The sequence below is a fragment of the Vespa mandarinia genome, chromosome 15, assembly GCF_050613455.1.
Source record: "Vespa mandarinia isolate Hongniang chromosome 15, ASM5061345v1, whole genome shotgun sequence".
NCBI lineage: Eukaryota > Metazoa > Arthropoda > Insecta > Hymenoptera > Vespidae > Vespa > Vespa mandarinia.
Window position 1 is genome coordinate 5,175,001 of NC_140824.1, and position 22,176 is coordinate 5,197,176.

At 36.5% G+C, this 22,176-nt stretch overlaps 3 protein-coding genes and 1 non-coding gene across 10 annotated transcripts in view; 1 reads left to right on the forward strand and 3 right to left on the reverse strand.

Moving 5' to 3' along the window:
• larp (La related protein) overlaps window positions 1-13,197 on the reverse strand; it is a 15,276-nt gene extending 2,079 nt beyond the window's left edge. For 2 of the 3 annotated variants that reach the window (XR_014983042.1, XM_085661691.1), the window contains exons 1-17: window positions 10,798-13,197; window positions 6,201-6,274; window positions 6,044-6,094; window positions 5,521-5,686; window positions 5,272-5,376; window positions 4,761-4,936; window positions 4,540-4,664; window positions 4,273-4,462; window positions 3,303-3,881; window positions 2,953-3,110; window positions 2,635-2,860; window positions 2,382-2,552; window positions 2,001-2,260; window positions 1,756-1,916; window positions 1,293-1,547; window positions 845-978; window positions 1-716 (exon numbers count right to left, since the gene is read on the reverse strand). The exon at window positions 1-716 is cut by the window's left edge. Coding sequence is in view for 2 of the 3 variants with exons in the window: in XM_085661691.1 (XP_085517817.1) it covers window positions 231-716; window positions 845-978; window positions 1,293-1,547; window positions 1,756-1,916; window positions 2,001-2,260; window positions 2,382-2,552; window positions 2,635-2,860; window positions 2,953-3,110; window positions 3,303-3,881; window positions 4,273-4,462; window positions 4,540-4,664; window positions 4,761-4,936; window positions 5,272-5,376; window positions 5,521-5,686; window positions 6,044-6,094; window positions 6,201-6,274; window positions 10,798-11,704 (4,224 nt within the window). In the remaining variant the exon portion in view is untranslated. The remainder of the gene's footprint in view (window positions 717-844; window positions 979-1,292; window positions 1,548-1,755; window positions 1,917-2,000; window positions 2,261-2,381; window positions 2,553-2,634; window positions 2,861-2,952; window positions 3,111-3,302; window positions 3,882-4,272; window positions 4,463-4,539; window positions 4,665-4,760; window positions 4,937-5,271; window positions 5,377-5,520; window positions 5,687-6,043; window positions 6,095-6,200; window positions 6,275-10,797) is intronic. The other variant, XM_085661692.1, reaches the window with a different exon arrangement.
• A 426-nt stretch (window positions 13,198-13,623) lies between these two features.
• LOC118450913 (cardiolipin-specific deacylase, mitochondrial) lies at window positions 13,624-17,021 on the reverse strand. Of its 3 annotated transcripts, none has more exons than XR_014983043.1 (9): window positions 16,561-17,021; window positions 16,317-16,401; window positions 16,033-16,215; window positions 15,793-15,905; window positions 15,552-15,690; window positions 15,252-15,449; window positions 14,838-15,162; window positions 14,171-14,430; window positions 13,624-14,050 (listed from the first exon to the last, which is right to left on the reverse strand). XR_014983043.1 is itself a non-coding variant. In XM_035886924.2 (9 exons), the coding sequence occupies exons 1-9, from the start codon at window positions 16,650-16,652 to the stop codon at window positions 13,990-13,992; spliced, it is 1,440 nt and encodes a 479-aa protein (XP_035742817.2). In that variant the 5' UTR covers window positions 16,653-17,021; the 3' UTR covers window positions 13,625-13,989. The 3 variants fall into 3 exon arrangements, 2 of the variants coding, with proteins under 2 accessions (XP_035742817.2, XP_035742816.2); XM_035886924.2 differs by having other exon boundaries at window positions 13,625-14,050; window positions 14,171-14,414; XM_035886923.2 differs by having other exon boundaries at window positions 13,625-14,050; window positions 14,171-14,456.
• A 58-nt stretch (window positions 17,022-17,079) lies between these two features.
• LOC118450915 (uncharacterized) lies at window positions 17,080-19,957 on the reverse strand. 3 transcript variants are annotated; one of them, XR_014983044.1, is made up of 5 exons: window positions 19,444-19,957; window positions 18,881-19,330; window positions 17,692-17,955; window positions 17,361-17,600; window positions 17,080-17,213 (listed from the first exon to the last, which is right to left on the reverse strand). XR_014983044.1 is itself a non-coding variant. In XM_035886927.2 (4 exons), the coding sequence occupies exons 1-4, from the start codon at window positions 19,848-19,850 to the stop codon at window positions 17,438-17,440; spliced, it is 1,284 nt and encodes a 427-aa protein (XP_035742820.2). In that variant the 5' UTR covers window positions 19,851-19,957; the 3' UTR covers window positions 17,283-17,437. The 3 variants fall into 3 exon arrangements, 1 of the variants encoding a protein (XP_035742820.2); XR_004840945.2 differs by having other exon boundaries at window positions 17,096-17,213; window positions 17,372-17,600; XM_035886927.2 differs by lacking the exon at window positions 17,080-17,213 and having other exon boundaries at window positions 17,283-17,600.
• A 1,496-nt stretch (window positions 19,958-21,453) lies between these two features.
• Window positions 21,454-21,526, forward strand: TRNAF-GAA (transfer RNA phenylalanine (anticodon GAA)). Its single transcript has one exon. It is a non-coding gene; the product is annotated as a tRNA-Phe (tRNA).
• Window positions 21,527-22,176: the final 650 nt, after the last annotated feature.

The following is a 22,176-nucleotide window of genomic DNA, read 5'->3' on the forward strand; positions in this document are numbered from 1 at the left end:
CACAATCGATCTTTCAACGACGATACTTTTTTCACGTTTACTCCCTTGCACGATTTCTTTTAAGAACACCATTGTCCCTCTCCTTCTCTCTCTCTTCCTCGCTCGTTGATCCTTGTTAAGGTCATGAATTTACACGAGTCCGTCTTAAGCGATAGACTTTTTCTCACCTTGTCTCTTCTTCAATGTTTCCGCACGAAAATGATAGTTCGTAGGTGATACGAACGAGCAAATCACTTTTGATATATCGATAAACTCCCTTCTGTCTTACTCGTTAAAGACTTCTGTTCGTTTTTGTTACTAGTTTGATGTCTGGCAGTGCCTTGAGCCTTACACGTCTCGTAAGACTTTGCGAGCGAACACGAATTTTGTCTACTTCTTGGTTGTTGTTTACTGAGATCACGCTGACTACTCGACGAAACTGGATCGTTCTTTCGTCTTGGATGTCCCAATCTTCCGGAACCGAAAGAACCCGCCCTACTACGAAAATGTGATATATTGACGGTGTCTACGCGTGTTTTTTGGTTGTTAGGACCGTCGGAATTGGATGTTGGTAAAGTGACCGTACTGGAACCACCCGAGAGTCGTCGAACTCTACTTATTGGAGAACCATCTGTACCACTACCACTGCCACTTTCGGAAAGACTTCTGTTACGTCTTTTCGCTGCCTGTGCTCGAGCATTTGTGGCGAATCCTTGGAGCATTTCGTTAATCTGGGGCTATTTAGAAACATTCATTGAAATTAACCATCCTTATGGAGGTCGTACGATAGAGAAAGATAAGAAAAAAGAAAAAAAAAGAAAAGAAAAAAAAAAGAAAAAAAAAGAAAAAAGAAAAGGATAAATACCTCTACGACCCTAAAGTCTTCGATACTCTTGAATTTGGATAAATATTCTTGTAATTGTGAATCAATGTGAAGCTCGTCAGAGTTTTTGTAGTATTTCAAAAAGGCCCAGAATTTCTCCAATCCATATAATTGTCCTGTCGAACGTGAAGGTGGGAGGGAGAGACACGATTAATTATGAGTACTTCTATGATATTCATTGATGTTAGATATTTTGTCGAGTTACGTTCTATTATCCATAAAACAATAAATTTGCGCGGTATTTGAGAAAAAGAAGAAATGAAAAAAAAAGAAAGGGAAAAAAAAAGAAAAAGGAAAAACAAAGTCATAACTCTTTCACTTTCGCACATTGTTACTATTTAGCTAACACCAACCGGTTATCGTAACGTAACCCATTATGTATATGTGCAAAAACTTAATCTAAACTTCAACGAAATCAATATGTACTCACCACTTTCATAGTCATATATAGTTTCAATTTGGAAGTCTTTGTACAATAGGGGTCTGAATTTTCTCTCTAGACCGTAACTATAAAATCTGAATAAACATTCCAGTCCGTAACGGTAGCCCTCTAAGGCATCTTCTTTGGCTAAATTTCGAAATTCTTCGTACATCGTACGATTGAAGTTTTCTCGCAAGAAGAACGACCAGAAGCGGAAGAGCGTGTTCATTTCTTGGGATTGACCGATACCTAATCTTTTACGTTCTAAGATAAAAGAAAAATTTTGTAGTAAATAATTTTCGTAGGATTATTACATATTTAATATGAGAAAACGAATAAGCTTTCAGATTAAAATTCTCTTCACCTTTGTCCCTCAGTCGGGAAAAGAAGACAAAATATATAATATTCATCATTTCGCAAATTCGTACGAGCAAGATTTAATTATTAATAGTTTAATATCTATTTAAATTACCTTTCAAACAACGCGAATGATATTTGTGATAGACTTGTTGAGTGAATCCATTTTCTTTCAACAAGGCGTGACTGGGATGTTGGAATGTCGGTAAAGATTGAGGCGCACTTCCGTAACTACTTGCCAGATAACTTTCACTGGGGCTCGTTCCAGCGCTGCTTCTGTCATTTACAAGAAAACGCATGAGAATACATTTCTAAGTGATATACGTACAACGAACAACAGTAAGTAATAAATTCGTGTACCCTGTAGAATAAGTACGTGGACGGTGTTCCCGAACATCCATTATCCAACCAACGTGATGTTCTACAGGAGGATTATTACTGTGACGAGTCTTTCGTTTTCGCGGTGTTCGGGGATCAACCGATGGTTCATCCTTAACCACTGCAAAAAATCTTGGGACAGTTGCACGTCTTCCGCTTCTACTATTTTTCGCTTTGTCGTTCCAACGATTTTTTTCATTCTTTCTTTCCCTCTTACTCGAGCCTTCTGAGGAGTTAGGAACCTAATTTGGCGAAATAAACGTTAATCAAGGTACCATTATAGTCGATGATCACGTGATAAAAAAAAAAAGAAAATAAAAGAAAAAAAAAAAAAAGAAAAAAAAAAAAGAAAGAAACATGTACTTGAACAGGAGGAGACTGTTGCGAAATGTCCAAGTCCTCGACGGCAGACGGTGGAGGTGGAGGAACTTCGGGATTGGTTTTTCTTGGAGGTTTCGGGGCCATTTTCTCAAAATCCTCTTGGCTGATGACATTTACGGTTTTATAATTGTTAATTGAAGAGGACGATCCATACTGGAAATATACGATGATTCATTAAAATGATTCTGCACATTAAATGAGACTGGACATTTTAGCGCTATCATCAATTTCTTACTCTTTGCCCATCTTTGTTCCACAAATCCTCTTCGTAATAATACAATCCATCATTGATAGCCTGTTCAAGATCCTGTGTCATCTTTACTCTTGTTGTCCAATCACCAGTACGATCATGACCTTCGTGTTTAGGTATTCTCGATGAATTCGGAACAGTCATTTGCGTAACTATTAAAAGCTTATTAACGTCCCTATCGGATAATTCATAGTCTTCGTCGTCCTCTGACCTGAAATAGAAATATTTCATTCTTTCAAAACAATTGAATTCAATTTAATCGCAAACCCATCATCATATCCGTTAAAAGAACAATTCTCTCACCATTCGGAAAAAGCATTGTGCCGTCCAGTTGGAGGTGGTGTATCCAATTCTTCGTCAAATTGGAAATCCAATTCTTCTCGTTCCTCGTTTTTATGAATTCCAGGTTTTTCCTTATCTTCTGATTTTTCCCTATGCGAATGTTTCACTCTCCTTTTTACCTGTCACACCATATCACAAGCCATATATTACACCATACAATGCCATATCCTCACATATATATATACATATACATGTACGTATACATATACACAGAAAAATGAAGAATTACGTGCACACGTGTAACAATGGATTTTAAACGTATAAAAAATCTTGTGATTTTGTAAGAGAAAACTTTAATTAACAAGAATTACCTCTTTCCAACTGTTATCGGATGGCGACGAAGATGCCAATGATTTCTGATCGTCAATTTGTACTTTCGCTGGGATACAGTTCTCTATGTGCGCTTTATCATTCAAGGTTATCGACTCGCTGCTACTCGACGATTCATTGGTTGACAGTGGAGACAATTCATTACTCGATGGTTCAGGAAGAACGGAATTTGATATTTCGACTATTTCATCTTTTCTCGATAGACCATTTTCTCGTTGTTGACTTACTTGTTTACTCAATGCGAGTTTGCTTGTCAAGTCTACGGGTATAAATTCAGGCACATCCGGATTCAAACTATCGCCCATCGAGGATGAGATACTCTCAGATTCGCTTATTCTTCCTATTGTCGATAGTAATTGATAATTGGATTGGAGGATTCGTGGAATTGGGGGAACAGGAATCGATGATAAGGGTCTCGCAGCTGGATAAAATTCAGCCTCGGATGAAGGATGAATTACTTCGTTTCGAGAGGGTACCGATGCGTTGGACGAATCGGAATAAACGGGATTCCCAGCTGCATCCAGGATGGGCCACTTTAATGGATCGATCCTTGTTCTGACCTAAACACAGCGAATGAACGATCGTTGCGATAAAGGAGAGGGGGGGGGGGAGAAAGAGAGAGAGAAAGAGAGAGAGAAAGAGAGAAAGAGAGAGAAAGAGAGAGAGAAAGAGAGAGAGAAAGAGAGAGAGAGAGAGAGAGAGAGAGAGAGAGAGAGAGAGAGAGAGAGAGAGAGAGACTAAAGACCGACGGCATCTTTGATAAGTTTGTGTAAGGAGGTCTACTTTCAAACTCCATTCATTGGAATGGTGTCAGCGAATCCTCCTGAGTTTGTTCTAGCACAATAATTTCGTCCAATCGACTCATAGTGTAATTGGATATTCAATATTATTCGTGCTCAATCTTGATGGCTCGATCTTGATTTGGAAGAAAAGAAAAAACAATAATCTTACCTTAAATCCATCAACCAATTCCAATTTGTCAGATTCCGTTATAGCCTCGATCACCACAGACACATCGGTCGTTAAAGTTTGTACGCGATGAAAAGATGCGATCAATGTGATGGGCAAGAATCCTTGGGCGTCCATTTTGCGTCTCAAAAAAAAGTCACGTAATAGGTTCTCTTCACTGAAGTAATACTCTCTAAAAAGACAACGCAATCTTCATGAAGCTGTTTATCTATCTTGAAAAACATAAAGGAATTCTAAAGTGAAATTTACATTTGCTTTCTTATGCATTCTTTCAGAGTCGTTGTATCCATGTTAATGAAACTAGCACTGCTAAAATAAAAGGTTCCCATGTATGGCATCATGTACGCTGGATCAAGTGGACCAAATTTTTGCATCTACGAATAAAAATAATTATATCGTCAAACGTGCAAATTAAAAATTTAATAAAAAGGTGTTAAAGAATAAAGAATAAATGTTAAAAATTATCATACCTGAGCATATTCTGTGGTATAATTGGAATAATCGTGATCATGTCTATGTCGAAAGTTACCACGAGACATGCCACCACGCCCACCGCGTCCTCTACCCCTAAAGTTTCGCCCACCTCGACCACCCCTAAAATTGTATCCTGGTCTATCGTATTCTCTATCTCGGCAGGTTTCTCCATCTTTAAAGAAGTAACACGAAAACAAAGAAGATATAAATAGAATATAAGTTACGAACTAAAACTCACGTACAGTATGAAAGATATATAACTATCGTCGAGATTTCATATGAAAAACCAAACTGTATGACTAATATTATATATATTAATAATAATTTTTTTTTTTTTTTTTGAGATCTTTTGTACGAGGAAAAAGTGCCAAAGGCTAAACAGTCTATATGGCTCTCTCTCTCTCTCTCTCTCTCTCTCTCTCTCTCTCTCTCTCTCTCTCTCTCTCTCTCTACTAATATTATCACAAGCATATCAAGTAAATAGTAAAATGCGGTTTAAAGGATTACCTTCGTTATTTTTTTCTCTTTGGTGTTGATATTTTGGCGAGCGTTCTCTCTTGCCTCTATTTTTTGTTATATCTATATCAAATGGAACCCACTTTTGTTTGTTCACTGGGGAATCATAAATGAATGAAATTATTAAAAAGAAAAAACAAAACAAAAGGAAAGGAGAAAAGAAGAAAGAAAAAAAAAAGGAAAAAAAGAAAAAAAAAAGAAGAAAATTCGGATCGAAGAAAATGTAATCCTAATGTTTACCTTTCTTTCTTTTCTCGCTACTGTCCGTGTGTTCATCGCTGTCATCCTGACATTGATTATCCTTGTTTTCCTTTCCTTTACTTTCAATTGCATGTCCATTACTTTCCTTCGCATTATTTTGCTCGGTAACACCATTTTGTTTCGAAGTTGTCACGGGTGTTTTCTTCTAAACCAGAACGAGCTTTGATATATATAAATACTTAGAAAAAATTGCACGCGAAACGTGCTAAGATATTCCATAAAACAGATAATAGTTATAGGATTAGTTATAGGAGTGTACGAGCACGTTTGTTTATCAGAGGAAGCAGAATCGAATACTCTGATCGTATAAAGTGTCTCTTATTTTTTCTAGCAAAAAGTATACGCTCGCAGAATAATATCATCTTTTCTACGGGCTCTAGCTTTTGCAACTTAACCAGGGTGTCTTTCTAAATGAAATATTCATTAATATAAATAAATGTCTATGTATAAGCAAAATTGGAAAAAAAAAGAAAAAAAAAAAAAAAATGAGAGTATGCCTAACCTCTTGAGCTCCCAACGTTGGCCAATCTCCGATATCCGTAAAATCGCTGGCCTAAAAGAAAGAAAGAAAGAAAAAAAAAAAGAATAAAGATGAAAACAAGGTATTATTACAACGTTCCTGAAACTATAATCTTCGTATTTTAACAATAGAAACATACCCTTTGGTTGACTTTTCTTCTGTCTTTTAAAACTTTAACGATCGTTGGCTCGGCAGTGGTAGGAAGTCCATTTTCTAGAAAAGAACGATTAAGCGATTAAATAAATATATTAAAAAATGGCCAAGGTGTATTAATAAGGGAAAAGAAAAAATTAATTATTTTTAAATACTTGAACATAAATGGTTAGAATATTGAAATAATAAAAAATTTGCCGAGTACATGGTAAATAAGTGTATACAACGTTAAAAGGGATGCTTTCTTGCGAACGCATTATCGCCCTCGTTGATGACACGTGTTCGGTATATTAACAAGATTCCACTTGAATTATTATATTCTTATCGATACAATTATAACTTGTTCCAAATTGTGACCTCGATTATCTCTCTCTCTGTTTCCTCCCCCCTCTCCCTTTCCCTCTATCGACAACACGCGAACGTTTCTCGAATATTTTTATCTGTAACGTCCCACGTCACGAAAGAATGAGAGAAATCCGCGTTCGAGTTGTCGGCACCGAGTAGTAGTTTGACAATGAACATCGTTGCTCTATCTTTAGATTTTTCTTTTTTAACAATACATGTAGAGAGAATTTATCGTTGGCAAATTAAATATAATCATTTTGACTTTTCGATCTGAATATCTGTTTTCGTTCTATCAAAAGTGTTTCTGCTAAAATTCTGCTGAATCTCATCGGTGTAATTACGTTTTGAATTTCCCTCTCGCGAAAGAGGGCGGGAATTTTTGAAAACCCAGCGATGGCGCAGGGAGGTGGGTGGATGGGGTTCAGCGATCTCCCTCTATTCTGGTCTCTCTCTCTCTCTCTCTCTCTCTCTCTCTCTCTCTCTCTCTCTCTCTCTCTCTCTCTCTCTCTCTTTCTCTCAACCGACCATTTCTTGGCAACGTGACGCATTTCGGCTTTTTATCCATGCCAAACTGGTTGAGTTCGTTTGGAGGACACATGCATACGGAGGGAGGGAGAGAGAGAGAGAGAGCCCAACGACGAGGACGATGGCACGTTGCCCTAAAACCCGAGCAGATCGCCACGCTAACAATGCTCGCGTCGACGCTGAAAACAATAAACAACGGCCCTAAATTGGAAAACAAGGAAGAAGGACGTCGTTCATCTCCGTGTCCTTCGTTAAAACGATAAAACGATTCTATCATAGACGAGGATAAGAAACGATTCACTTTGGGGGTCAGAGTTTTCCATCGTCGTGAAAACGTGGGTGGACGATCTGTTAAAACTGTTACGAAATACGATCAAGGCCGAATTGTATGATCGAAAAGAAAGGACGCTTTTGATACCTTTCAAAATCGCGTCGCGCGATTTATTTAACTTGATACTAAAAAATAAAACCAAATCTGAATGTGTACAAAAGGAGATATAGAGAAAATACTTTTCGCGAGAATTAATTCACTAACTAGTAGATATGCTAAAATCGAACAGTAGAAACGAAGAAATAGAAAGAGGAAAAGGTAAAGACTCAATCACAAATAAGATTTTTCGAGAGCAATAGGAAATCGCTCGAAATCGCTTCGTTAAATTTTTAGGCATCTGTCAAATACAAGGGAACTTGATCCATCTGAAAAAGTGACATAACTCGAGGAGAGTTATAAAACGAACAAGGAGCTTTATCGTCAGCGATTAAAAAGCGATTCCGCTGTAATTCTAAAGAATTTTCTTTCTGAAGAAAATCCAAAAAGTAACTATCTATTATAATATTTGTGTCGCGAGTAAAGAGAAATATATGCGGCATACGTATAAATAACGACTTGAGAGATAACTTTATCGTTACCTAAAAACCTTTCACACGAAGAGGAAATTTTTCCTTCTCGTTTGTTCTTTTCCTTCTCTTTCCTATGATCAAATTACATATCGTATCGTACGATATAGAAAAGTAGGCGCGAAAAGTGCCTTGCGTAACGTAGAACGGTATTAAAAGTTAAAATATGAAAAGCAGCACGAATAATAACAACGAAAATAATAATAAAATATTTTTATACGAGCACACGGTCTAAGGAGATCGTTGATACCGATTCGAGTATATATCTTTATAACCCGAGGACGTTACCCGAGTAATTCCTCGTAATAGAACGCGGCCTTTAAATGGTCGAGCATTCGTCGATCGAACAAATTGTGATTGGTCGAACGCAAATCCGTTTATACGTTTAAATGTACTTTCAAACGCGTCCTTCTGGAAAGGCTCTTTTACGATTCTTTTTAATATTTTTTTCTTTTTTAACGCAGTACACGAAGAGCACGACATCCAAGTCAAGGTTTTTCTTTTTATTTTATTTTCTTTTCTTTTATTTATTTATTTATTTATTTTTTTTTTTAACTATCAAATCGCTTTTACACTTCGTAAAAAAACAATTTTACATTTCAGCCGTAATCGTCGGAAAAAAAGAAAAAAACAAAAAGAAAAAAATGCAATCGTTCATACTTTTTCCTTTTTCACAGGTCGAAGAAAAAGAAAGTGAATGGGAGAAGGAAAAAAAAAAAAAGAAAAGAAAATACGGAAGGAGGAATCCTAACCTCATAGAATCAGATATTAGGAACGTATAAAGCGATTTCTATTTCTTCTAGCCTCCAAATCTTCGTATGAAATCTTAAACGAGAATTCTCACGCAATAAGATTAACATCGAAATGTACAATATTTCACTGACCTTTCGATTCTATTCGTTTCGGCCTTCTCTATCTCGAAACTGGTTTCCTTTCCTGTACTCTCACTTTCTGCGACACATTTTAATATGGATCGAAGGAGCGCATTTACTGAACCACCAGATGCTGACGAATCGAATCGAATCGAATCAAAGACCAAGGAAACCTATTCATTTCTAACCTATCGTATTTCTAACCTATCAATTTTAGCTAAAATCGATCCTTGGGTATACGATTCGTGAAATCGTTGGACATATTTCGTCATTCCGAGTAGATATCGATCGGGAAGAAGAGTAAGAATAAATAGAAGTTTCGGGAAGCTGAAGATGGAAAACGAGTAGCGTCGTTTTAAACGTCTGGATGTCGGCTAGAAAGAGACCGAGTGCCTAGAACGTGGTGTGCCGTAACTACGTAATGTTGTTAGGCACGTCTCCGTAACTGCATTACGTGCGCACCGCGACTCTGTGCTACACAGTAGAAGTGTCAATGTCGTTGCCCTCCAACTTGCACGTTCTCCTATCTTTCTTCACGATCCTAAGATCGCCTCCTCTTATCTCTTTCAATCGGAAACGATGGAAGATACGATCCGAATGAATTTTGAAATTTTTTTCTTCTATGCAATAGTAATCCTTGGCATTTATTAAAATACGACGTATACATATCGCCGTATTTTAACGAATCGAATATTAGCTTCGCTAACGTATATTTACTACGTATATCGGCGGATCGATCGGTCGAACAAGATTTACAAAGTCATCGCTAAATAAAACCATTGGCCGGCCAATACGTAGTTTCGAATCAACCCTTATTATTGTCGAAGAAGAAAGGGGGACGCGACCTGACTGTATCGAACAAACATCCCGCTACACGACGATCCCGGCCATTCTTCGTTTACGTACAGAGGAATATTACGTAGTGGAATAAACATCAGAAAAGAAGGAGAAAGAAAGAAAAAAATTTACGTAATTTACATAACTTTGAATTATAGGGAAAAAGACGACGTGTCAATTCTCTATATCATCACCTGCCCTCTTTCTTGCCACGTATGCTAGGCATAGTTGTACGTTAACTCGAATACACTCGAGCTACGATTGGATCTTTTTTAAGTGTACTATTATCATTATCGGCTTATCAGATAGCTCTCTTGTAACAAAATTAAACGGGCGCGAATTTTGGCGATTACATTCGATCGAACGGTCTCCCTGTCCAAAAGAATCACATGGCAACAGGATTTTTCTTGTTTTCTCGCAAAAAGGGGACCGAGTTAAACGCCATAAGAACTGTAATCTTTAATATCGATTATCATTCATAATCGACAATTCCAAATTTCCCCGATTTATCCGAATCAAATATTTATCGCCTTCCCTTTAGCCTTCCGCGACAGTTCGAAGATGCGTTTCTATTTTCATTGTAAGTTTCGTAACACGCGTATAATAGACTGACAAATTATACGCGCGCGCAATGTACGCAGCAGCATGCGTCTCTGCTGTGGAATTAGCGATATATAAGGAGGTAGTTAATGAATGTTCGAAAAATTTTTAATCATCCACGAATTAAATAATTAATTCGTCCTGCAATAGATACGTTTCAGTCGATCGTACATCACGCACCTCGAATGCAATATCGTTTATACGGCCGTTGACGTATTAAATCTATACGATTATACTTAAAATCGATAATATTATTGCTCGTAATAAAAAATAATTTTAAATACTATCTTCAATCATTTCTACTCAATACACGATCGATTTATAGTTTTAACATATGTTAAAGTAATAATTTGATTATCGCATATTTGATTAAGACATGTTAATAATATTTTGGCGAAAACGACAAAGCAATAAAAATTCATCCTTTAATGGTAGAAAGAATAAGTGATGATATCGATATTTGATCTATATCTTGGGGAGTTTTAGAAAATGCGTCCCTGGACTTACCTATTATACCTTGTTGTAAGCGTTGTTGCTGCGGTTGCAATACTCTCTTCTCCTTTACGCTTGGTTTGTCCGTAGAGACCGAAGTGTTCGTGCTAGAAGCAGCGACGGGTTGTTGAACGAAAGATTGAAGAGGTTTCGTTTTATTCCATGGATTGACGGCAGGTAAGGGAGCCTCCACGTACTTCACTGGAGCAGACGCTTGGACTTGGTTATCTTCTCGAGTCTCTTTTTCTCTAATACCTTCCTTATTATTGAGAATATGTTCGATCCCATTTCTATCGGTTCGATCTCTATCCTTGATCGTTCTCTCTTTACTACCGTCGCTAATACCACGCAATCTATTTCTGTGATCACGATGTCTATGACGTTCCCTGTGTTCTCTCTGTTGTTCTCTCAATTTTTCTTTCCTCCGAGCGCTCTTAGGAGCGACAGTTTGAAACTCTCCGTCGCTTCCAATATCCCCATTATTTAATTTTTCTTGTTCCGATATCACCGTATTAGATACAACATCCGGTTGACCGTGTACGGTCTCCTTTTTCATTGAAGACTTTTCAGATATATCAATGCCAATCTGAAACTCGTTCTGACATTTATCAACTCTAAGTTGTTGTTGTTGCTGCGGTTGTGTGGCTGTCGCAAATCGTCTCCCAGTTCTCTGATACGATTTACCCTTGGCAGGAAGATTTTGCGAGACAATGCGTTCTTTAACGGTCGTATTAGCCTGACGTGCGGCAAATTGGCCGCCTATATTCTCCTTATTGTTTCCTTTGCTCGAGGATACTACCCTGCTGGTAGTAGTTTCGTTCGAGGCAGCTTTGGGATTGACTACGCTTGCATATGATACCCCAGGGCCTTCCTCTCGCTCGGTACTTCCCTGAGCGCCGCTGCTGACCACCTTCGCCGCCATCTTGAATCGCACGCGCGGAGACACAAAAACACGAGGCAGCAGCAGCAGCAGCAGCAGCAATGGGGTGGTCCCACCTCCTTAATATACTTCGTAGTCGTCTCTCTCTCTCTCTCTCTCTCTTTCTCTCTCTCTCTCTCTCTCTACCTATATCTATCTCAGTCTTGCGACGCGGGGTTTTTTCCTTCTTTCGATTCTTCCGAAGTTTCTCACTTCCGTTTAAAATTTATCGAAACAACACTAGTTACTTTCCAACGGGGAAGAAATGTAAGATAACACAAGTATTCGCCGGTTTCATGAATGACTCACCCGTCGATTTATTTTCTTATTCGGTAGGAAAGAGGAAAGGAGAGACCGAGAATCCTAACCACGAATGTATTCCCGATCACTCAGGCCATTAATAAAGTAGTGTTACCATCGTGCCGTGCTTTGAGCGCATGGTGGTATTCGGCCGGTGTGTGAAATATCGTTAAGAACGATGAGAACACCCGCGCGCTCTAGCTTGCCTTTCCCCCTACTCTCTCAGTTTAGCTCTATTCGTCGATTGTTAAATGTTGCACGCAGGGACAATACACACCCAACACCCCCACGCGGTTGCAGCCGTCGTTCTCTTCCTTGGTGTATATCCGCTGTTATGCTCGTAATGTCGCGTCGTACTTTTCTTCCCGGTATGAACTCGCGCACGCGCGTCCTCGAACTTTCTTACTAGACTTTTTGCCGTGATCGTGGCGAAAGTACTACGGACGAAATGGGTACTGCCAGCGCCGGTACGGTGCCACGCGAGAGACGATTCGAGAATCCCTCCCTCCCTCCCTCTCTCTTTCTCACTCTCTCTTATTCCTTCTTCTTCTTCCTACTCTAACCTTTCACCACGTGCGCCTTTTAAAATTCTCCTATATGTCTTAAATAATATTCTTTTTTTCTATTCAAGGAGATGCTTGTTTCTTTTTCTCTACGAAATGCACACTGCTGATTCGTCCTTTTCCAAATGAGGGATGATAAAAGAAAAGCAAAGAAAAAGAGAGGGAGAGGGAGAGAGAGAGATTTCGTATTCGTAAGGTCTTTCGTACCTTGCTCGGCTCGTTCTGCTTACTCGATGACGATAAACGATCTTTCTGACTTCGTGTACTTTCCTCTGAAGGAACGAAAATACACCTTCCCGAATTAAACGAGTACGTACCGTATGTGCCGAGAGACGACGATAACGAGCAGAGCAAAAGTGGTAGAATACTGGGGAGACTCGTTTTATCTTCGAGACGAATTTATCTTCTTTTATGGTTATACTTGTATACCGTGTAATGTTTCTTCTCATTCGTCGTATCGTCGCCGTAGGTTCTTTCTTCTTTGATTCGTAATGTCTAGCAACATTGTCGTAGCGTTGCGCTCTCGTGTATTACGTAAACACGGCGCATTTTCGACAATCCTTTTTCACAAGAAAGCAGTTCGTAAAACACATGTGGCCAACGATGCCTCCTGGCCTCTAAGCGAGCCGCTCGACGGACTTCCTGTTCGTTCTTAAAGCGTCGCACGGTGGCGCCACCGGTCCTTCCTCCTTCGGTTGTTTCGCGGGAAACTTCAAACGCGAATTCTATTCATTCGGACTAAGAAGAATATGTACCTCCTTATATGCGTTTTAACAAAATTTCCTTACCTGGGAGAAAAGAAAGAAAAAGCAAGTCCTTTCATCTGTGCGACGATAAAATATAAGACCGACGAAAACTTGATAATTAAATGATATTGGGGTAAAATTATTGGCGCATTGTCAATTTCAACCCTAGCCCCTACATATATAATACTTTTAACATTTTTATTCCTTTTCTTTTTTCCTTCATCTTTTTTATTTCACAATAACAAGTTATTGTAAATTTTTGTTTTGTAATGCGTGTACCAGTTTACGCACCGGTTTTACGTACAAAGAAAACACAACTCTTATCCCAGTGTAAACATGTATATTCTTATATAAATACGGCAGAGACATAAAATTCTTGCCCGTTGAAAAAACTTGGCAAAAAATACAATTCCAATCGCCTCGTCGGAAGTGATCCTAACTACTCCGTATAATAATAATATAAAACTAGCGATTTGGCCGATCGACAGTTCAGTTTACATTCAAAATGTTACGCTTTTCGTGCAATATATATATGTATATATATATATTCTTTTTTCATATTTTTGTAAACGGCGACATATTAACGATGACTTTTTTTAACGACGATTAGATATTCGTTTTCTTTATTTTAAACATAAATTTTCAACTATTTCCTTTGTCATAAAAATATCACGTATTGTCAACTAACGTCTAGAGGATATTTTTTCAATGACCGCTGAAATGCTTCGGCAATTGTCGATCTAAAAGAAAAAACAAAAAGAAGAAGAGAAAAAAGATAAAAAGAAACTAAAATAAGCAATCCGTTATATTATATCTATATGGGATTAAGTTGGGATTAATTTAACAAAATAAATCTATACCTAAAGACTTTTTGATGAAGAAGATATGCGCTCACATGACCGGCGTCGATGTAGCGTATCTCAGCTCCAGGCCAAATTTTTTCTAAACTCATACAACTATCTCGTGGAACATAAGCATCGTTACGCGCACAGACAGCTATTATGAGTTCCGTATCGACAGGAACTTCGAAATTTTTTAAATGCGTACATTCGTCCATTATACCACGCATAAATTGCAAGGCTTCCCTCTCGCGCCACTTCCCGTCTGAAAATAGTGGGTGCTTCGATACGGGAAATAAACAAATACCTGTTGTCAAAAAAGAAAAAAAAGAAAAGAAACGAAAAAAGGAAAGAAAAGAAAAGAAAGAAAAAAAGAAAAGAAAAGAATCTCAATATTACCATGCTCACGTTTATTTGTACAATAACGTAATCTTCGATTAGTTAAATTCAATTGAGTGATGTGTTAAATCGAATTATTTGAAAATTGCAACTTACGACGAAATGTTCTTCGTACACACGTACTTACGTAAGCAACGTAACGAAATATAAAATAAAAAACAATATCATAACTCGATAATTGTACTTAAACTAATGGGGGACAATAATGGTCATTTGTTTGGTTAATGTCGTTAGAGAAAGACGTTTATAATGTTGAAATCAACAGATACAAATTGGTACGTTCTCTTACCCTTGGGTGACTCTAAATCGTTTGATTTAAATTTCTTCGATATAAGGTTCAGAGAAAACAATTTCGCCGCGGATTTTTCCTCTGCTACTTGACGCATCATATCGTTTCCTTTGCTCCTCTTATACGCACTATCTAGGCAATTATTATCAATTTCGTTCTCAATTTTCTCGTTAATTTTATTGTCATTCGGTCCAGCATCGTCCCCAGAAGTAATAAGACCGTCTTCTTCGTCATTACTCTTTCGAAATTCATTCTTCAATCTATTTATTCTGTTCATGCTAGCAGGATAATGTTTCGCGAAATGTTGCCCAGCCAAGAATGCTTCCTATACATGCAGAAACCAATTAACCAAAGGCCATCGATTAGATCAAAAGAAATATATATCGAGGAAAGTAATTTATCGAATGGATTTACCTCTTCTTCGATGACTTTCACCATTTTTGCAAGATCATTCTGATAAATTTCATTAGAGAAATATTGGCTTTCTAAGAGATTCCAGTTTATTGAAGCACTCATAACGCCTTCTGTGAAGACAGGCGAGGCTGTCGACCAAGAAAGACACGGTACCAGGGCTATGGGTTTTGGCCAGTTTGTAGCGGCCAACGATGCCATCTATAAAACAAAGGGTGTTATTCATAAGGAAAAAGAAAATACTTGTCCTCACTTTACTATATATATATATATATGTATATATAACCAATAAAAGATACTAACGTGTCCGCCCATCGATAGACCTGTCAGACCCAACGGTCCGAATCCTTGTTGCTCGCACCAATTCAATAAAACAATCGACTCCATTATTAAGCATCCACCCATAATAAATATGTCGCTCACATTATGTAGACTCGAGCGTCTATGCAAGGTTAAGAAAAAGTTTCAATAAGGACGCCATAACAACTTGCAGAATTAATGAACAATTTTATCTAGTACAAACCTTGAAGAACTGATTTCTTACATTTGATTTTTTGGCTTTCTTAATCCATAAAACGGATTTTCCAGAAGTATAGAAGCGATTCCAGATTCTTTAAGCAACGGTTTGGCAATCAAGTTCCTCCGCCGCCAAAAAAACTAATTTAGAAGTAAGATATAAAAAAAAAAAAAGAGAAAAAAGAGGGCAAAAGAAATATGATAAAAATGTTTTTTCGCCCTAGGCAAGGCGAAGCAATGTTCTTCATCGAAAGATAATGTAACATACATGATCTCCTGTACCGGCAAGATGCAAACAAATGGGTTTTACTTTATAAGAGTCCCATCCACGCGGTAAAATAACTTGGAAATATGCAGTTTTTGTTTTCTCTGGCATCATTCCTGATAGATACAGATCAAAAGGGGAAGTAAAGGAACCTTCTATTATATGACAGTCCGACCATTGTTCGTCCTTTTAAGTAGACATAAGAGAAATATCATTTTGTGGTATACGCAGGCTGTACGCAATTTCAATACGAGATAATTGGCTATCCGTATTAGACCGTAACATACCTTTGTTATGTTTATCGGATAATTACGAGGTATGAGATTGTAACAGGTTTCTCGGTTGGCTATGACCTTCCTAAACTCGAATATCCTGAAATAAAAAGAAATGGTAAAATTTATTCTACGTACAGGATTTGCCTTTAATCTTATATAACTTATTATCAACTATTGAGTTGTTTCATTTATCAACTTTATATAATGCACGTGAATGAATTCTAAAAAACTGTTGCTTTATAAGTTTTAAACTTGCCTTTTCAAATTCTGAGGATTGCCCCATCCCTTTGTAAAGAATTTTGTCAGAAGGATACTTCTATAAACGGCATCCAAACGACTCGGAGGCATTATTTATGAATTAAATCGATATTTGTACGTATCTATAGTCGGACTCTGGTGGAAAATAACTTTTGTACACTTGAAGATTCAATGCAGATTCAAATCCATTTTTGTATTTGTTCGCAATCGAGGATTTTTTCATTGAATCGAGCATCCCTTAAAGAGGTTATGATTTCGATTGACTATATGGGATATTGCGATTTGCCTTTGTCGCTCCAAAGAAAGATTTTCATACGTTGAACGGACAGACCAATCAGAGAAGGTGAAAGAAAAAAGCGCTTACGTATGGTACGTTACGTATTACGCGCGCGCGATTGAACTTTCTATTAATTCGCGTACCGATTAACAAAGGCCTTTCAAACGTCCTTTCCAAGTGCCGCCTCATTCAAGAATTATTTTACACGTCACTCCTCGAGCTGTTTTACTTTATGAACCTATTACATATGATATATCCTCTACGTATCCAGCATCGATAACAATGACGACATTAAAGAGGTTACATAATCGAACTATGCTCCGATTTATCAAATGGTTACTCGATAATTTTTAATCTGTCCTTTGATACTGCCGCTGTAATCATTTCATGATACATAAAATGTTACATTAATATTATATTGCGAAGAAATGGAAGGAAAGAATATTTTCTTAATAATAGTCGTTTATTTTCTTAATAATAGTACAATTCTTAATAATAATAAGATAATAAGATTTAAATACTTTATTTTTACTTTCTTTTTTTTTTTTTAGCGTCTCATTTAGCAAAAATTAGCGTCGCTGCGTACACAAATGCTATATCATTTGCCAACGGAAACGTGCAATACCGAATCCATCGATTTTTTCTTCAATTCGGCAATTTTCGAGTCGTCGAAATTGAGAGCACCGTCGAGCAATGAATTAAACAATTTATTAACGAAACGCCGTATAAACGAATATTGCAATCCGTATTGTAGGAAATATCTGTAAGATAAGGAGAAATGCAGATCGTTTCCTATTCGAGAGGGACGATAACTATAGTAACATTAAATCGTTATAGCAGAGGTTTACTTACTTATTTAAATAGTAAACGATCCGTTGATAGTAATTCAACGAAAAGTACAAAGACGGCATTTCGATGTTAATTATATCGGCAATGCACAAGATTACTGTTTCAAAGTTACAATTGGTCATAAAATAACAATTTCCTTCGATGATGCATCTTATCATATGTTCCCATTGTGGCTCGAGTCTTTGAAACGCAGGTTTCACCAATTCGTCTATGTACCTTTGGCAACGGCCCTTTACGTCTTTCAAACTGCCCCGGCAAATATTTATTCTTTTCGTGAAGAAACGAAAAGAAAATATGTCTCTTATTATGATCGCCCTCTCAATTACATTACATCACGATTGATATTATAATTATCATATCGATTGGGTTGCAAAAAACGTAATATCATAAGCAAATGCATGCGATAATCGTGTACGTTCATATGTGCCAATACCAATTCGTTTCTCCAACTTATTGAACTTATTGAATCTTCATTTACTTTATTTTAATTTTAATTAGGAATAAGCGAGGAAGTTAACCTTGTTTATAACTTTCGTAAGGTATTGCGAATTCTGAGAAACCTCTCTAATGAAGAATTATAAAGCTAGGAAGAAGAAGGAACATCAAGATAATCGATTATTATGCACTTAATTTAACGAGTGATTGTCGTCTTTGAAAATAAAAATAGGAAATTTCATTTAGGAAAATTATTATGTTATTCGAGATAAACTTGTTATTAGAAAGTGATCGCGTCAAATAACTTTGGCTCCGTTCGGTACTGTTTACGCAAATAGAAATGGCATCGTATCCGCTCTCACGTGCCAATCATACATATTTTCATTTATATCGTTGGATCGAGCTATCTCTCCGTCCTATTTTACAACAATAATCTTTAATAGTACAAAGCTTTCAATTCTGCCAATGTTAATAAACAAAATGATTAATAAACAGCAAAAGCAATAGTGCGTAATTGCATTATGAAATCTCTTGCAAACAGTTAGAAATAAGAATACTTATTGCCTTCGATTCTTTCTTTAATTTCCTTGTACGAACAACTCTTCTTTTTTCTTTTGGACTATATTAGAATATTTCTGGGAATAATTTAGTGTAATAACATATCAACGAGTTCAATTGATCGCATGATCATTAGATTCGATATCTAAATTATTTTGCTTAATGGGAAAGAAAGTAAACGATAAAAAGTTCAATTTACTTGTCGTCTACTCCCAAGAGATAACCGATACACCTCCAGACGTAACAAAAATTTTCGAGATCCTCGTCTATCACCGGGTAAATACCAAAACGATGAGGGAAAAGTATGGCTAGGCCCATAAACCCGAAAAGAGTATAGTTCATCTCAATCTGATTAATTCTCATTAAATTTCTACGCAAATGTTTCAAATGTTCTACATATAAACGAGCCAACAACGAGTCTGGTGGCAATATCCTGGAAAAATCATCTGTTATAAATCGAAAGGCCGGACAGTAAGGATTTTTTATAGTACTCATAGATTCCATTTCCTTGCAATCAAGTTCACTGATTTTTTTGTTCACAGCAAGATGCATTCTCTTGACCGTTTGAATGTCTTTGTACGCTTTCGTATCTTCGCACCAAGGATCTTCCGTGTACCAGTTGCGTATACGTTGACTGGTCGACAAATATCTTTAACGACGATTATTTTATTTAATACTTTTCCTTTTTCACCATTAACGCAAGCAACTCTCTAATAATTCTTTAATGAACTCTCTAAGGTCTATTATCATTTTAGGACTTACCTTTTGAACGCTAAATAAGGCGTGTGAGATTTCTGCGTCATTATCATCGTTTGTAGACCTTCAGCATGGCAAAGTAGACAGAGCAAACCGTATAACTGTCCTATGAAAAGTCCAGCCAAATTATTGCGAGCGAAATGTTGGCCCCTTTGAAACTTTTTTAAATCTAGCCAGTCGGGTTTTTCGGAAGACGGTCTGTCGTAATTTCCAGGAAAATTCGAATAATAAAAACTTTCCAAATATATATCCGGGATCAAATGCAGACGTTCCCCTAACATATCTTCGAGCTCTTTTCGCATTTCGTCGTAACTTTGCTTGGCGATCTTATTACGAAAATCTATGTCACGGTATAACTTGTTCATCAACAGTTCATACAACTCTCTTTCCTCGCTTGTCTCTTCGATTTTCATCTTTTTTAATTTTATTTATCCGCTAGTTTTTCTCTCGCAAAGTCTTCTTTATTTCCTAAACCGTGTTTACACGAAGCCTAACGCCAAAGAACTAAACGATTATTATTACTGTTCATAATAACTTAAGGCTTCCCTTTCTAGAAATATATTTAGAAATTGCTTTATCATTGGAGGCGATACTTAATCTTTTGAAAATGAAGAAGGTTATCTCTATACGACATTTTATAAGAAAAGTTATTTCAATTGCGCTTAAGATTTATGAAAAAAACATTCATTTTATAATATTATTATATCCGTAATAGAAAGTTTCATTTGTATAATGTATCTTTCACGAAAGAATATAATTATCGTTTAAGTAAAGATTATGACGGTTGCTAAATTATGACGGTTGCTATATAAAATTTCAAAATAAAATAAATAAATAATAAAACCTCTTGGTAATTTCAATAGTTTTCACAGAAAGTAAAACTTTCTACAACTACTAAGGATAAAATTCAATTACGTACAATTTCTCTCAATCGCGATAATAAACAAAAAATATTATCGTAATTATTGTTACATCGCATTGTTTATTCAAACAAAACAAGAACATTGTGAGATAAATATAGACGACGATAGTGGAAGATGAAGAATTATTATTTCTGATATTAACCAAAAGATTCGTTGTTATCACTTTCCTGCGAACACTCGTACATCTAAAATTTATTGTCGTTTGTATAATATTTATTTATCGAGAGAACGAGCTGTTTATTAATTGTCATACTTACGATCGACAGTAGGGTCACGAATTAATTAAATATTTTTAATATTTTCTTTTCTTTCATGAAGTACCGAATGCTAATGGAAGCTCCGAGCGTACCTAGATCGCGGTCACGTTACACTTGCTCGTTCCGTTGCATAACTAATTTTTATCCTGAGTATCGATCGACGATGCACTTTTACGGTCCGGATTATTAAGCATGCGCCGGCGATCTAGTACCTAAGACCTATATTTATTTAAATGTATATAAAAAACAGAATTATCTTTTTAATTTGAGAGTCAATGTGTCCACATAAAACTATGATTCTATATTTAAAGGAGATACAAATAAATTCGACGCAAACGTTTCCTTTCATTTTCATTATATATTAAATAATTATACCGCGTCTTGATTCATAAAGAGCGCAATTTGTAAGCGTGCAAACAAGATTTTTTAGCATTCTCTAGGATGGTAGGTAAAAAAGATGTCGTGTTATTGACAAGGTAGTGCCCTACGATATCCGAAAATTTTCGACAGATTTTAAATATTTCAACGAACGTTTCAATTATTTCCAATGTTAAACGAAAAGTCGTCGTTGAAAATTATTTCAATTTTCCTGTTCATTTTTAAAACGTCATCCCCGTCGATAATCCGATTTTAAAATATTTAGAAATATTTCGAGTTATTACCATTGGTCGACAAAATTGATTCAACGATCGCAAAACATTTCCTAATGCTTTTAAGATCAAAAAAATTCTTTCTCCTTGTCGTTAATTATATTAAATTAAAATGATAATTAACATTTGAAATGACATTGATAAATATTTCGGTATTAATTAGAATTTTATAAAAACGTTTTCATGGCCGAAATAGCTCAGTTGGGAGAGCGTTAGACTGAAGATCTAAATGTCCCCGGTTCGATCCCGGGTTTCGGCAACGAGCGTGGCGGGGTGGGGGGTTGTGTTTATTACCCTCTACCCCTTCTCTTTTTTTCTTCCACTCGAAAAATCTTTTATTTCTCCATATTTATACTTTTACTCATTTTTCTGATTCGCGAAATATAACTGGTCCATTAAATTTTTATTTTGACTTTATCTTGAAAGAGAGGTGGTCGAATAACTTCGAAGGACGCTATATATATGTAAAGAAAGTATACTTTCTTCAGACAGATTTGCCGCGTTTCTCATGGCCCGCCCTGCCATTGTCCTTTGTTATTTACAAATTCTTTTGTGACCTACAAATCGAGCAGTTAAGATTTGGAAGAGAAACGGGCAGTAGGAAATAGAACGTAGAAGAGAAAAGTAACACGAGAGTTTATAAGAAAATTTATACTAGATAATATATATATTAAATAAAATTTAAATAGTGTGAATAATAAACGTAAATTGTCGTTTCTTTGTTCACAGGTAAGACTAATTAGCAAATAAGTATTAATTAGCAAATAAAGATTTATTACTTTGTTCACAGAGAAACATATTTTCGTTTATCACCTCACATAATTAATCCGAGATATTATATATATATATATATATATATAATATATCAACTTATCGCAAAAGATGGTAGCGATGGTAGCGGAAATGCAG

Bases quoted from the DNA above. Each gene is read 5' to 3' on its own strand.
- LOC118450915 (XM_035886927.2), bottom strand. From the start codon at position 19,850: ATGAAAATCGAAGAGACAAGCGAGGAAAGAGAGTTGTATGAACTGTTG. The intron at 17,956-18,880 runs GTAAATTGAACT...CTTCACGAAAAG, and splicing joins CTCTTGGGAGTAGACGACAA to AATAAATATTTGCCGGGGCA. The intron at 17,601-17,691 runs GTAAGTAAACCT...CTTATCTTACAG, and splicing joins ATCGTTTACTATTTAAATAA to ATATTTCCTACAATACGGAT.
- LOC118450913 (XM_035886923.2), bottom strand. From the start codon at position 16,652: ATGCCTCCGAGTCGTTTGGATGCCGTTTATAGAAGTATCCTTCTGACA. The intron at 16,216-16,316 runs GTATGTTACGGT...TCTACTTAAAAG, and splicing joins ATCCGATAAACATAACAAAG to GACGAACAATGGTCGGACTG. The intron at 15,906-16,032 runs GTATGTTACATT...CTTCTAAATTAG, and splicing joins TTGCCGGTACAGGAGATCAT to TTTTTTTGGCGGCGGAGGAA.